Source organism: Vanrija albida (assembly GCF_041260175.1).
Source record: "Vanrija albida strain AlHP1 chromosome Unknown contig_3, whole genome shotgun sequence".
NCBI classification, from domain to species: Eukaryota; Fungi; Basidiomycota; class Tremellomycetes; order Trichosporonales; family Trichosporonaceae; genus Vanrija; species Vanrija albida.
In genome coordinates, this window is record NW_027191422.1 from 844829 (window position 1) to 857909 (window position 13081).

Here is a 13081-nt window from a genome sequence, read left to right on the forward strand (position 1 = left end):
GTCACGCGTCGGATTGCAATGGATGGCGCGGCTTCTTTGGTTCCGGGCAATGGACGGACGCCAAGGGGAGTTGGTCGGTGGGGAGCGTCGTTCGTGGTTCGAGACCACTAACGTCGTCCTTCTCTTTCACCATTCCACTCCCACTTGAGACCCAGCGCGACAAAGCACGACAAAGATAGTCCCCCGTCCTGTACCAGTCACGGGAAAGGAGCGTCTAGCCTCCCCCCTCCTCCTCCACGACCCTCGACACCACTCCACAGCACTTGCCCTCCTCATCGCCGGGCCCCTGACGCACCGCGTCGACCGTGGCCATGGCGTCCCCGGTAAACTGGCTCTTCCTCGCAGAGCTCGTCGTCGTGGTCATTGTCACGTCGGCCTTTCTCTTCTACTGGAACCGACTCTTCGGCGCGCTTATCGCCTTCCTCATCCGCTTGGCCTTCATGCGCAAGACCAACACGTACATCTTTATCGGCTCGTTCCAAATATCGCCGCTCGCTGGTCGCATCTCCTTCCGCGATGTCGAGTACCACTCGAGCAACATGTCATTTCGTGCACTGCACGGCAACATCACCTTCCGGTACTGGAAGTTTCGCGTTCGGCAAGAGGGCGAGACGGGATCGTCCAACACCAAGAAGTGTTCGTCAAGTTGAGGCGCACGCGCTGACATTCTTCAGCCCGCCTGCCATGTCGGATATCGGTCACAGCCGAAGGCGTCGAGATGTTCTTGTACAATAGGACGCCAGCGTACGACGCGATCGTCGAGCGCATGAAGAAGCACGAGCAGCAGGAAGCAGAGGCCGATGGCGCAAGCCAGAGCTTCACCGACAGCGCGCACACCACGCAGACGGAGAGCTCTTCGCGTGTCAATGTGCGCCAGCGCAAGCCGCAGAAGCCGACATCACCGCGCGACTCGGAGGAGCAGGACAAGCTATTCACTCCAGGCGAGGACCATGTGGAAGGGGACGGTGAGGCGCCAACACACTCTGGTGACTCCGGAATGCTGATCTCTCCCAGGTCATACGTCTCGAAGAATGCAGAGCCGCAACAGCGGCATTGAGATCGTCGAGACGTCAGGGGTTAGCTGGCTCCATGAGATCTTGCCCGTCGAGCTCCACATCCAGCAAGGCTCCATCGTACTCGGCAGCGACGCCACACCCATGGTCTTCATTGCCGACTTTAAGCGCGCAAATGGCGTGGTGGAAGTGACCGACTCGCGCAACCCCCTGGATCTGCACAAGATCAGCACACACTTGAGCATGTCTGAAGTCCACATCCTCATGCGCACCAATGTCGACTACACCGGTCCCCTGCTATCGCACGGGAAACGCGTGTATGACGAAGCCCTCAAGGACGAGCCCGACGTTGCGCAGGAGCCACCATCGATTATCTCGTCCTTTTCTGGGTTCCATAAGCTCGCCAAGAAGTTCCCATCCCTCTTCGACCCCAAGCTCTCGGCGCAGACAATAGCGGGGATACCGCCCGATCGCGTGTGGAAGGGCCTGGCGCGGTACAGGTTACCGGACGAAGAGGACAAGGCCAAGAAGCACCAGGAGGATAGACAGTACGCCAAGGTCACCCAGGTGTTGCATACCCAGCAGCTCGACGTCACGTACTTCTCCGACACCCCAGGAAAGGTTCCAGAGGTCGCAGACCCACGCTTCGTGGACCCGAACGATGAGATCGGCAACGTCGAGGTGGCACCAGAGTACGGCATTGACGTTGTGCTCCACGGAGGCTTGGTCAACTATGGTCCATGGACGGACCGCCAGCGGTGAGTTCAGGTTGAGGGGATTGCATCTGACAACTCGCAGTGATGCACTTCAGAAGGCGTTCAACCCTTCCATCTTCTTCGACTCGACACCGCGGGCCAAGCTGAAGCCTGGTGACGACCGCGTGCACTCGCAGCTTGTGATCAACGTCAATATCGACGATAGGACGACGCTACGAATCCCTACGCGAGAGCCGTCCAAAGACTGGCTCTTCCAGGGCGCCAAAACTAACGCTGAGCGTCGTTACGGCTGGCTCGATGTCAATGTTGGGCCGAACTCGTCGGTCACGTACACCCAGTCGCAGTGGCCAACTGCACAGGGCTACGAGTCGATGGTTCTCCTGCACCTGGACACTCTTGAAGTCGCATCAAGCGTCAACTTGGTAAACTTCGTGATGGCCAAGTCGTGCAAGGTCGGTAATTTTCTCGGGATGCCGCTGACTGTAGGTGTCCATGACTATGCCCACGCCGCTGGTGTGGAATGCACAACGCAACTGGGGCATCGACGTGACGCTCGACTCTCCCGAGATTGTCCTTCTCAGAGAGCACATCACACTCATCTCGGACCTGTCCAAGGACTGGAGCTCTGGTGGCACCGGTGACTTCCACCATTTCGTCCCCATGCACTACAGCTTCCGTCTCTCGCTCATCAAGTATCACCTTCATCTCTACGTCAATGACTTCAATATTGTGGACAATCCTCGGTCAAGAGACAGGAATGGTGAGACCCCTCCCTCCGCCTCCCTCCTCCTCCACCTTCATCCGCTGACGACCCAGCGTTTGTCAACATCGATGGCCCGCGGCTGGACACCTTCGTCGCCGTGTCGACGACGCGCTACAGACCAGAGTTCTCCATCGTCCCCTTCACAATCAACGCACACGATGCCGACGTCGGTATCACACTCCCTGTGTGGGACACTCATCGCTCATTTGGTACCGGCGGAGACTCTATCCCTGTTGGAAAGATCGGGCGCATCGACGTCAGCGGCTCGTATCGCTACTACTCGTCTGTCAAGCCTGATCACCAAGAGACTCTTAAGCTTCACATTGATGCCGAACGCGTCGTGTTCACCGCGATGGGCTGGGCAGTTCGCCGCATGTTCAGCGTCAAGGACAACTACTTTGGCAACTTTACCCAGTTTGCCACAATGCAGGAGTACCTCGAGCGGTTCGATCACAGCCCGGATTCTGTCGGCGACCCAGTCGTGCAAAAGTACCGGCCAGGAAGAGTGAGCCCAAGCTCTGAACACAGCTAACCTTCCAGTCCGATCCCTTTGCTGTGCACATGACTTTGAACATTCGGGACTCATTGATTCTCATGTCGGACGAGATCTACAGCGCCAAGAAAGGCGTCGCGATCCCTGTCCCAGAGCTGCAACTGGATCTCAAGAACAACGAGTACCAGATGGACATGGCGATGGACGCGGCCCCAACCTACTGCGTGGCTTGCGACGACTTGGATGCGGCATCTGCAGCAGCCAAGGCTCCTCTTGCGACAACGGAAGACGTCGTGTTTGTCGAGGGAATTGCAATCAAGGCGAACCGCCTCTTTGGACCACCACCAAAGGGCACCACATACGTCTGCATGTGGGACCTTGCGTTCGATCGCGTGGCCGCCTTTCTGTCCCCAGAGTTCAAAGAGACTCTGGCTGCAGTAGGATCTTCCGTGGGCTACAACTTCACCGACCACGATAATGCCCCGACGTCAATCTACCTTTCCACGACCCCGCCGGATGGTAAGTCTACTACTCGCATCCCCGCTCACCCACAGCCACCTTTGTCAAAATCAACACACGACAAGTCAGCGTAGTGCTATCAACGGGCTCAACCGGTGTAGCGATCGAGCTGCCCGAGGGCCTGTTCCTCGACACCAGCAGCATGGCTTCCAAGACGTGCAGAGGTTTGACGGGGATGGGCATTCCCTCCATCAAAGCCTTTGTGGTTCGGAAGCGCGAGCACCATCGTCACTGGGAGCCAGTGGGATCATTGTCGACGGGCCTGTCCATCGACATCTATCGCGTGCCCAAGGGGTGGCAAGAGAGTGCGCAGGCACAGCAAGACTTCCTCCGTGAGCAGGATGAGCCCACTCGGCGCATCCCATACCTTTACAACGCCCCGGATGACCACGCTCTGGGCCGCCACATCCACGGCGTATACGCCCCATGCCCCCGCATCAAGGATGTTGATTGGGACGAGCATCAATCAGACGGAAACGCTGGCTTTAAGGAAGACGATTACTACGACTCGTCGTCGCAGGGGACGAGTGACGGCACCAGTACCGACACGGGGAGTGTCATTCGCACCAAGTTGGCTCGGCGAAAGCGGACGTTGTCTGTCGCTACATCTATCCGCCCGGGGGACCGACAGATAGAGCGGTCGTCTTTTGGTGACGAGTCGGATAGCGTGTCGTCAGTCTCATCGGCCTCAACCTCGGACGCCCTAACACCGGCGGTGGACCTCGACATGCCCACAGCGCTGGAAACGTACCTCCGCAACTTCCACAGAATTCAGCGACGTGCACACCGCATGTTCGAGGACGCCCCGCCACCAACTTCACCAGACGAGACCCATGAGCCCCCCACCTCACTCACCATCACCGACGGCGGTATTTTCAGGTTCACTCTCAGCGCTGTGTCGGTTGAGATCAACCCGGACACTGTCACCGCGCTCCTTAGTGTTGGTCATGGTCTGGGCTCTGTCGTGAGTTCCTACAGCGCTGCCAAATTCTGACAATGTAGCAAGCGAGGCCTGCCCAGCTTCTTGACGAGCTCCTCAGAAGCCACGTTTCAAAGGTGCAGGAGGACAATAGTGTCCGTGGCTCAACCCTCTACGACGTCAACCTTCCAGCCGTCTGCGCCCGCCTTTTGGTCGGACCCTTCACTCGCCCAGAAACCGTCGTCCGAAGCACGCTAGTCGGAGCACGCTGCCGGATCACCAAAACCCCAGTCCCAGACTCGTCAGACTCTGCCGTCGACGTCAATGTGGACCTGGGGTCGATCCAGCTCACGACGACAAGCCATGCCGTATCCCCCACGCTCTCGCTCCTGGACGTGCCACATCTGGAGCTCAAATCCGACTCCAAGCTGCTCCCCTTCGTCCACTACTCGTTGGAGGGCCTCGACGTGACATACGGCCAATCACCCAGCTCTAAACTGGTCCAGGCAAAAGTCAAAGACTTCAAGATCCGGGGCACCCCACAAGGAGTTGCGATCACTTCGCACATGGTTGACCAGTGGCGGCATGTGCTTGACGAAAAGCCACCGAAGGCCCGGCTGTACACCTATGCGGATTTGATCTACGACATCATGCGCGGCGCCGAGGAGACAGGCTGCGCAGCAACCTTGCCTTCATTCATGTACGAAACGGCGTACGGGCTCCATGTCACCGACCAACGCAACATCCGACTGGACCTGGGCTGGATGACCCTTCAACGCTTCCGCCACTGGATGCAGTCGATGGCTGCCCGTGGTATCCGCCTCCCACTGCGGGAACCTCGACCTACTCGCCCAGACATGGCCACCTCCGTTGTCAACGAATTGACACGTTACGATATGATGGGTGGCGTGAGCGAGGACGTTGTCGTGAACCAACCATTCATGCGCAAGGCGTTTGGCGAGGACCTCCGAGCTGCCGCGCCTTTGGCTATTCCTCGAGTCAACTCCCGCCTCGGCACATTCTTCCTCCTGCAATCTGTCGATATCCGCAACTATGGCCGCCTGCTCCAGACCGGGGTCATCGCACCGAGCGTGCTTCTCGTGGATACCGCCAGCGTCGGCGTCGAGAAGCAGATCACCTGGGACGACCACGTTCCGTCAACGGATCTTCGCACAACAGTCTCCGTCAGTCGCGTCTCACTGGATATTCAGAACAGCTTCATCCCGACGTGTCAGGCCATTCTAACGCACATCGATACGCACCGAACGGAGATCCGAGACAATCGTGTGGTGAAGGACCTGGACCACGCATCCGCAGTGGCCATCGATGTTCAACTGGCGCAAGTTGGAGCGGCTGTCACTGCTGGCGGTGTCCGAATGGATATCTCGCTGGAGCAAGCTCGCGGGTCTGTCAAGACAGAACGCAGCGACCTCACGAGCCCCAACTCGAAGACAGGTCGTCACAGGCTGGAGCGTGTCGACTCCACGGTGAACTGCACGCTTGCCCAGGTCACTCTCCGCGAGGCTGCCAGCGGCACGGAGACGGCCGATACCTCACTCGATCGCGCCTTTGTCGTCGGAGCGATCCGAGGCGCTCACATGCGCAGCGGCTCGTTGATCAACAGCGCCGATGAAAACACCGCAGCCAACAACCTCGTCTTCGGCGTCGAGTCCTTCGATTTTGACTCACGGCCGCAACTCAAGTCTTTCTACGCCTTTGGCCAAGAATGGAAGAACACCCACTACCCAATGTACGAGCCCCTCTTGGCGCAGGCTCAGGCCGTTATCGGGCGACAAGGAGCGTCCGAATCACCAAAAGCACCTCCGCTAGCTCTGGAGCCGGAGACGGCGCTCGCAAAACCGCCACTGACCGTGGACCTCAAGGTCAAGCAGGCAAACATCCAAGTTCGAGCGGCCAAGGGATTATGGCTTGGGTGGGACCTCGGGAACATCTACTTGTACCGCCAAGGGACGCTTGACGACCTCCAGTACGGTCTTCGTGTTGATCCCCAAACTGTTGGCGCATACACGACCGCGAAACGGCAGAAGAACAACCAGTCGTCCGTCATCAGGCTCCCGTCTATCAACTCTACTGGCAGTTATCGCAAGATCAACAAGCGCCCGCACCTAAATGCCATGGTCAGCTTGGGCATGTTCACCGGCGTAGTTAAACCGACGGTGCTTGATCGCCTCCTGTCGCTCCATCAAAAGCTGGGTAACGACCTGGCTGAGGTCATCCGCGAGTACCGGGGCCAGCGACCGGTCGACAGCTCTCCGAAGCCCAAGAAGACGGACGACTACCCTCTAGTCTTCCGTATCGAAGCCGGCATTGATGGTGTGCGTGTCGGCCTCCGTGCAGACGATGTGCCCTCGACCCTCATGTTTGAGGCCCTTCAGCTGAAGGCCTCTGCCTCAAACGTGGACACCAAGTCGCTCCAGTGGTTCGCGAAAGCAGAGCACGTCGGCCTGTCTGTGGGGCGTCACGTGGAAGATGCGATGCTGCATACGACTGCTCCACTGCGTGGCCCTCGCTCTGTTTCTATGACCTTTGACGTTAAAGCCGAAGAGACTCCCGGCACAGACAAGGCTCCATCCAAGCTCACTGTCAAGCTCAGCCATGTGCATACCGTCATGCACGTCGCGGCATTGAGCGAGATCTCAGGCTTGGTTCACAGCTGGATGACCGACATCTCAGTGCTCAACAACGTCCACAGCGCCGAGGTTGCGGAGGTCAAGGAGCAAACTTCCAAGGTTCTCAGGACGCTTGAAGGTGGTACCGGCTCTGCTGCCGACAATGGCAGTAGCGACGCCAACGAAGCTGCAGCCTCTGCCGCCGACAGTGGCCTGGAATCCTGGTTCGCGGCCCGACTTCTCGAAGTGCAAGTCCATGGCTTTGGTATGGCGATTCCTCTAGACGAAGGCGCCAGCCTCGATGTCCGACAGCTCGCCAGTGGAGCGGGGCCAGCTCTCCTATTCACCATTCGGGTCATCAGCCTCACGACTAGCAAGACGGATACCGCCCGGTTCAAGATCCAGCAGTCGCTTCTTCAGTTTGTTGACAAATTCGACTCCAACTTGAAGGAGCACTACTCGGGCGATTTCCACACCTCGTCAAACCGCATGGCGCTCCCCAACATTGAGAGCGAGGCGCAGCTCACGACGACACCCGACTCCTGGAGCGTCATGGCTCACTGCTCCGCTACCGACTTCAACCTGAGTCTGACTCCTGAGATCGCCGACGGGATTGGGCGTCTTACGGACCTGTACGAGCGCGGCAAGGAGCACTTGTCCGTTCTGGAGCAGGACTATCTGAGTCAACTTGCCCGAAACGAGCGGAGCGATTCCCTTGCAGTCAAATACGAGGAGGCGGCTCAAGAGACTGTCAGACCGAAACAACGGGGCAATGTCCGTATGTCGTTCCGCTTCGACAGTGGTCTTGTCGAGCTCTACTGTCCACCCAGCGGAGATGCCAAGCCGGACCCACAACGTTCTGGTGCTCGTGCAAAGTACCATCAAGACACATTTACTCTCCCCACGGTGTCGGTCTGGGTCGACTACACGGGACCCTCCGAGAAGCCTAACGAACAAATCGGTACACTGCTCGTCAACTTGGCCGTGCACGAAAGCCAGAATGTGCTGCGCCCAACAATCTTGCCGTTCTTCGTGGAGCTTGTTCGCCGCGTCGAGAAGCGGTCGAAGGAGCGGGTTGCCGGGGCTCTGCCTGTCGACTCGCCGAAGCCGCCCGAATCCCCGCTCATCTCCTTTGCCGAGCGCGTTCTTGATCAGCCGGTGATTCCGGCTCCCAAGGCTTCCGGCAAGCTCCGTTTGCGTATCACTCTTCGCATTGATCGGTCTGAGCTCCGGTTGTCGTGTGCGCCAGATTCGAACGCCTACCTGGACCTCAAGTGGGAGAGTGGTGGCTTCTTGGTATCGACACTGATCGGAGGCAAGGACACAACCACATTCGCTGGCTCTGTATCCGGCGTGACGGCGCTCCTGAGTCACGAATTTGCCGAGGAAGGACGCGGGTGCGTTGAGGCGGGAGCCAAGGACATGGCGTTCTCCTTTGCCCTCTGCAACGCCGACAAGAAGCAGCGAGGCCTTTCCGTTGTCGTGGACACCCAGGTGTCTGTCAAGTTCCGCCTCGACGCCTACAGTGCTTGGCTCATCTTCATGGCGGTCTGGGTGGACAACGCACCAGATCTCGAAGTGCTACTCTCCGACGCGTCTGCGGCCCAGCCCGCCGCGGCCCCGGTCCCCGTCACTGGACCCAAGCTTGCTATGGCCGCCATTGTCCGATTCAGGAGCATCGACTTCGATGCCAATGTCTCCGTCTCTCAGGCGCGGTTGGAGATGACTCCCATTGTCATCCGCACCGTGTCTAACGGAGAGCAGACTGAGGTGGACCTGAGCATTGGCATTACTCAGATCACGGCGACTGGCGACATGTCGGGGGACATTCGGTCCGAGAGCCTCAAGTTCCACACGACTCGCCGCTCGTCCCGTGCTACCGACGCAACCAACCCGGCTGTGTTGCAGATGGCAATTGAAGGCGGTGACCTGCACGGCAACTTGTTCATCGGCGACATGAACATTGTTCGCTTCCAACTCGAACCGTCCAAGGTCACCCTGGCCGATGACTGGCGCGAGTACGCCCGCACCCCGACCGGCCACGTCTTTCTCGACTTTATTGTCAAAGCTGGAAAGTTCCACGGCGTCCTGCGATTCCCTGCTATTCCACGCCTACTGGGCCACTTCTACTCGATCTTCGAGCTGCTCGAATCGCAGAACCGGATCGCTTCGCACCGCTCAAAGGTCTTCAAGCAGCAGCAGAAGCGCAGCGCGCAGGACCGCACGCCGATGACGACAGTGGTGCTGTCAACAGTACCTCGTGCAGGAGCCAACTCCACGACACCGTCGCACGTCAAGACAGCCCAGACCATGCGTTTCGAGCTGGCAGGAATCGATGTTGGAATCTTCAGCGATGACTATGATGACGGGACTGTGGCCGACTGGTATCGTTTCGTTATCGGCAACATTGCGGCCGATCTCAAGCGCCAAGAAAGTCGCGGCGGCATGCCCCAGCGTGAATTGGAGCTCTTCGTGTCTTCTGTCGCTTGGCAGAGTAGCGACGGTCGGCGCGCAACCAAGGCGGAGACGCATGATATCTCGGCGTCGAAGCTTATCGAGGCGTCCGTCAAGAATGGCCACCGTGACGTCGTGGTCCTCCCCCGCATGGTAAGTGCTGCGGCAAGGAGCCAAGCTGACCTTTCAGACCCTCAAGATGAACTCGACCGAGGCGAAGGAGCCACCAGTTCTCGACTACGACTTTGACCTCGTATGGGGAGAGACCGACGGCGACATCAAGGTCCTTCCTAACTTCTTCGACGCCGCCATCCGATCGTTCCGCAAGCTTCTCGCGGGCATCGAGGAGCAGCAACTGAACCGTGACCGTCGACGTGGCCTTGCCGGTGTGCCCAAGTCCAGACGCAAGGGAGGCGAAGAGGAAGAACGGGCCGACAAGGGCCCACCGCTTTCGTACCACCGCCGCGGCACAGGTCCGTGGAACAATCCCGTTCCCAAGCTTCGCGCACTCGGCGAAACCACTGGAGACGCGGCGATGCTTGTGCCTCGTATCAAGGCGGCCGTTGGCGAACTCCCATCCTACTCGCACCGCTTTGTCACCTTGCCGCTGGAGGACGGCATGGACCTGTGAGTGAAAGTCGGCGCGGTGGTGATCACAGCTAATGCTCCTTAGGCTCCTCAAGCTCTACGAGCGTCAGCTTCCCCAGATGCACGACGACGACCCCGCTCTAAAGAGCCCATCACCCGTGCAGGAGGTCAAGCCTCTGCCCACGGAGACGAACGCCTCTGAGGATTCAGCGCCTGCATCAGTTCCCAGTAATGAGCCGCTCAAGCAGCCTCAAGATGCGCATACTGCTGCGGTTCCAGACTTGGCAGTCACATCGTCTGTTGTTGCACCACCCAAAGACGACGCCACGAAACCAGCCGCATAGAAGGCGCTCTGGGCTTCTTCTTACTTTGTAATTCACTATCATCATACCTAGCATGTTGCGCATTACCCATAGTATCTGTTCCGACCTGTGTATGCATCATCACCTTGTCAATCCATCGACTCGCGGCTCGTGTTTCAAGACAGAGCTCGCCAGCTTGCCGGCTGTTATTATGCCTGCCACGCCATACGTCATAAGCGCAGCTCACCGCTTTAAACACTTGGCTGGCATCAACAACTCGATCGACTCCTCTTTCATCACCCACCGCCATGGCACCGACACCAGGCTCCATCCTGGTGCACTCACCCCCTCCAAACTCGACGCTCCACTCGCACCTCGCCCTCATTATCGGTGAGGTGCGGCCTGCGCCCCCGCACGGCAGCTACGTGACGGTCGCGTCGCCGTTCCACCCGCCGCAGTCGTTTCCCGTCCACTCGTCTGGCCGCTTCAAGGCGCTTGCGCCGCTCAACCCGGGCAGCAATGCACTCACCATCATCGGACCCGGCGACGAGAGCATCCCCTTCCCCGTGTCGTACGACCCGCAACCGGCCAACCAGCCCATCTCGCTCGTCATCATCGCCGGACGCGACTCGCAGCTGCGCTACGACGACGTGCAGCCGACCAACCTCGACGGCGCGGTCCGCCGCCTCCGCATGGCAGCGTACCTGTGGCAAGCGTACACCGAGCACCAGATGATGAAGCAGGGATTCGGGCCGCGCGTGTTTCAGTTTGAAGAAGAAGACGGCGAGGACACACGCACCCGCAGCGGCGGCCGGGGCCGGGTTGCCAAGATCACGCTCGTGCGCAGCAAGTACAGCGTCGCCGAGATCAGGGATACGAACCGCGCCCAGCAGAACAAGCACGGCAAGCAGAGTGGCCCCGGCCTGTTTGAGATTGCGCGCAACGCCGTCGACGAGGCGCCCGAGTTCCGCGGCCGCGGCAAGGGCCTCCAGGTCGCGGCGCTGATTCTCGACTCGACGGTCGACCACAAGGCCGGCGGGCTCATCGTCGGGCATGCAGCGCTCGGTGCGTGCGGCGACCGCCCGCTGGCCATCTTCGGGAGCCACACGACGTTCTCGTGGCCGTCGTGCATTGAGGAGGTGGTGCCGGCCTTCATGGACACGCGGCCTGTCGACACGCGGTACGTCGGCATTGACTGCGAGGGCAAGACGTACGGCATGGCGGCGAATGTCGGCATCGGCGCCATGATGCACGAGGTCGGGCATCTGCTCTCGTGCCCCCACCAGACGAGCGGGGTCATGCTGCGCGACTATGTGCGCCTGCACAAGAGCTTTGTGGCTGTCGACCCCGACGACCGGGACGAGTGTAACTGGCACCGGCTGGATACGCTGCGCTTTGTCGCGCACCCGTCGTTCGGCGTCCCGTGGGACCCGCCACGGGGCATCGAGACACCCAAGGGCCCGATCCTTGTGACCGCGTCGATCAACAGCCTGGATATTTACACGCCCGGCTCGGCGATCCTCGCCATCGAGTACCGCGCGCCGGGCAAGGAGACGGCCGAGCCGTACGTCGACCTGCTGGGCCGCAACGCGCAAAACTATGGCGTGCCGCGCAACACGCTCGGCAACACGGATCGCATCACCGTGCTCACGAGCGATGGGGGCAAGCTCGACGACTTCAAGGTCGGCAGCGTGTTCCCGTCCCGCCCCGGCCAGCTCCGCAGTCCCGTGTTCGGCAGCGAGAACGGCCAGCGCTGGGACGTGCCCGTCCCGCCCAACATCCAGCGGATCACAGTGCACCACGGGTCCGCGCTCGACGGCATCGAATTCCAGCCGGGCAACCTGTTTGGCAAGCGCGGTGGCCGGCCAAGCACGTTCGACCTCAACCCCGGAGAGCAGGTCATCGGCTTCAACCTGCGGCACGGCGCGTGGATGGACGGCATTCAGTTTGTCACGACGCAGCGAACCTCGCCGTGGTTTGGCAACTCGACCGGCGGCGGGCCCGGCGAGTCGCGCGTGCCGTCTGGATACCGCCTCAGCGGCGTGTTTGGCAACGTCGCGGATTGGATCCAGGGCGTCGGGTTCGAGTACGAGCAGATCGCACCGCCGCCGGGGCAGGGCGGGGAGCAGCAGCAGTGGCAGGGACAACAGCAGCAGCAGTGGCAGCAGCAAGGGCAGCAGCAGCAACAACCTTGGCAGGCGCCGCCGCCTCCGCAGTACGGGGGGCAAGGGGGGCAAGGTGGCCAGGGTGGTCACCATGGCCTCGGTAGCAAGCTCAAGAAGTGGTTCGGTTAGCGCCGCTGTTGATAGAGGCGATATAGCTATACAGATGGATACACGCATACACATGGATTGCCGTGGCACGAAGAGGTCGTCATCGGCCAGGTCCGTCTCGTCTGGTAATTGTGCCTGGTTCATGGGGCACCAATGTCTTGGCCACTACTGCGGCATCTGGTCAACATTCCCAACCATCTCTTGGGAAGTTGGGACGAAATCTTTGGCGCTGCTGGGCAAGTCTACGTCGGCGACGCTGCAGAGTGAGCAGCGAGCCCTCTCTCCGGGCCCCATAGACAACGAGCGCTGACAGACAGCCTAGGCCACCGCATCGCACCATCGCACTGTCACACCCACCCATTCGCCGGCCAAGCACCGCCAAGAACGGAGCCGACAGCCTTACTGCCAGAT

The 13081-nt window shown here is 59.9% G+C and overlaps 2 protein-coding genes across 2 annotated transcripts; both read left to right on the top strand.

The window, feature by feature from the left end:
* Positions 1-311: 311 nt before the first annotated feature.
* Positions 312-10439, top strand: CSF1 (Macrophage colony-stimulating factor 1 receptor; the record flags this gene model as incomplete). Its single annotated transcript, XM_069352174.1, has 11 exons — positions 312-636; positions 675-965; positions 1015-1771; positions 1812-2181; positions 2216-2489; positions 2546-2997; positions 3033-3504; positions 3606-4468; positions 4507-9660; positions 9698-10134; positions 10181-10439. 11 exons carry the CDS (start codon positions 312-314, stop codon positions 10437-10439), a joined length of 9654 nt encoding a protein of 3217 aa, XP_069209592.1.
* A 266-nt stretch (positions 10440-10705) lies between these two features.
* Q8F55_003645 (uncharacterized protein) lies at positions 10706-12691 on the top strand (the record flags this gene model as incomplete). Its single annotated transcript, XM_069352175.1, has 1 exon — positions 10706-12691. One exon carries the CDS (start codon positions 10706-10708, stop codon positions 12689-12691), a length of 1986 nt encoding a protein of 661 aa, XP_069209593.1.
* Between the last annotated feature and the right edge of the window lie 390 nt (positions 12692-13081).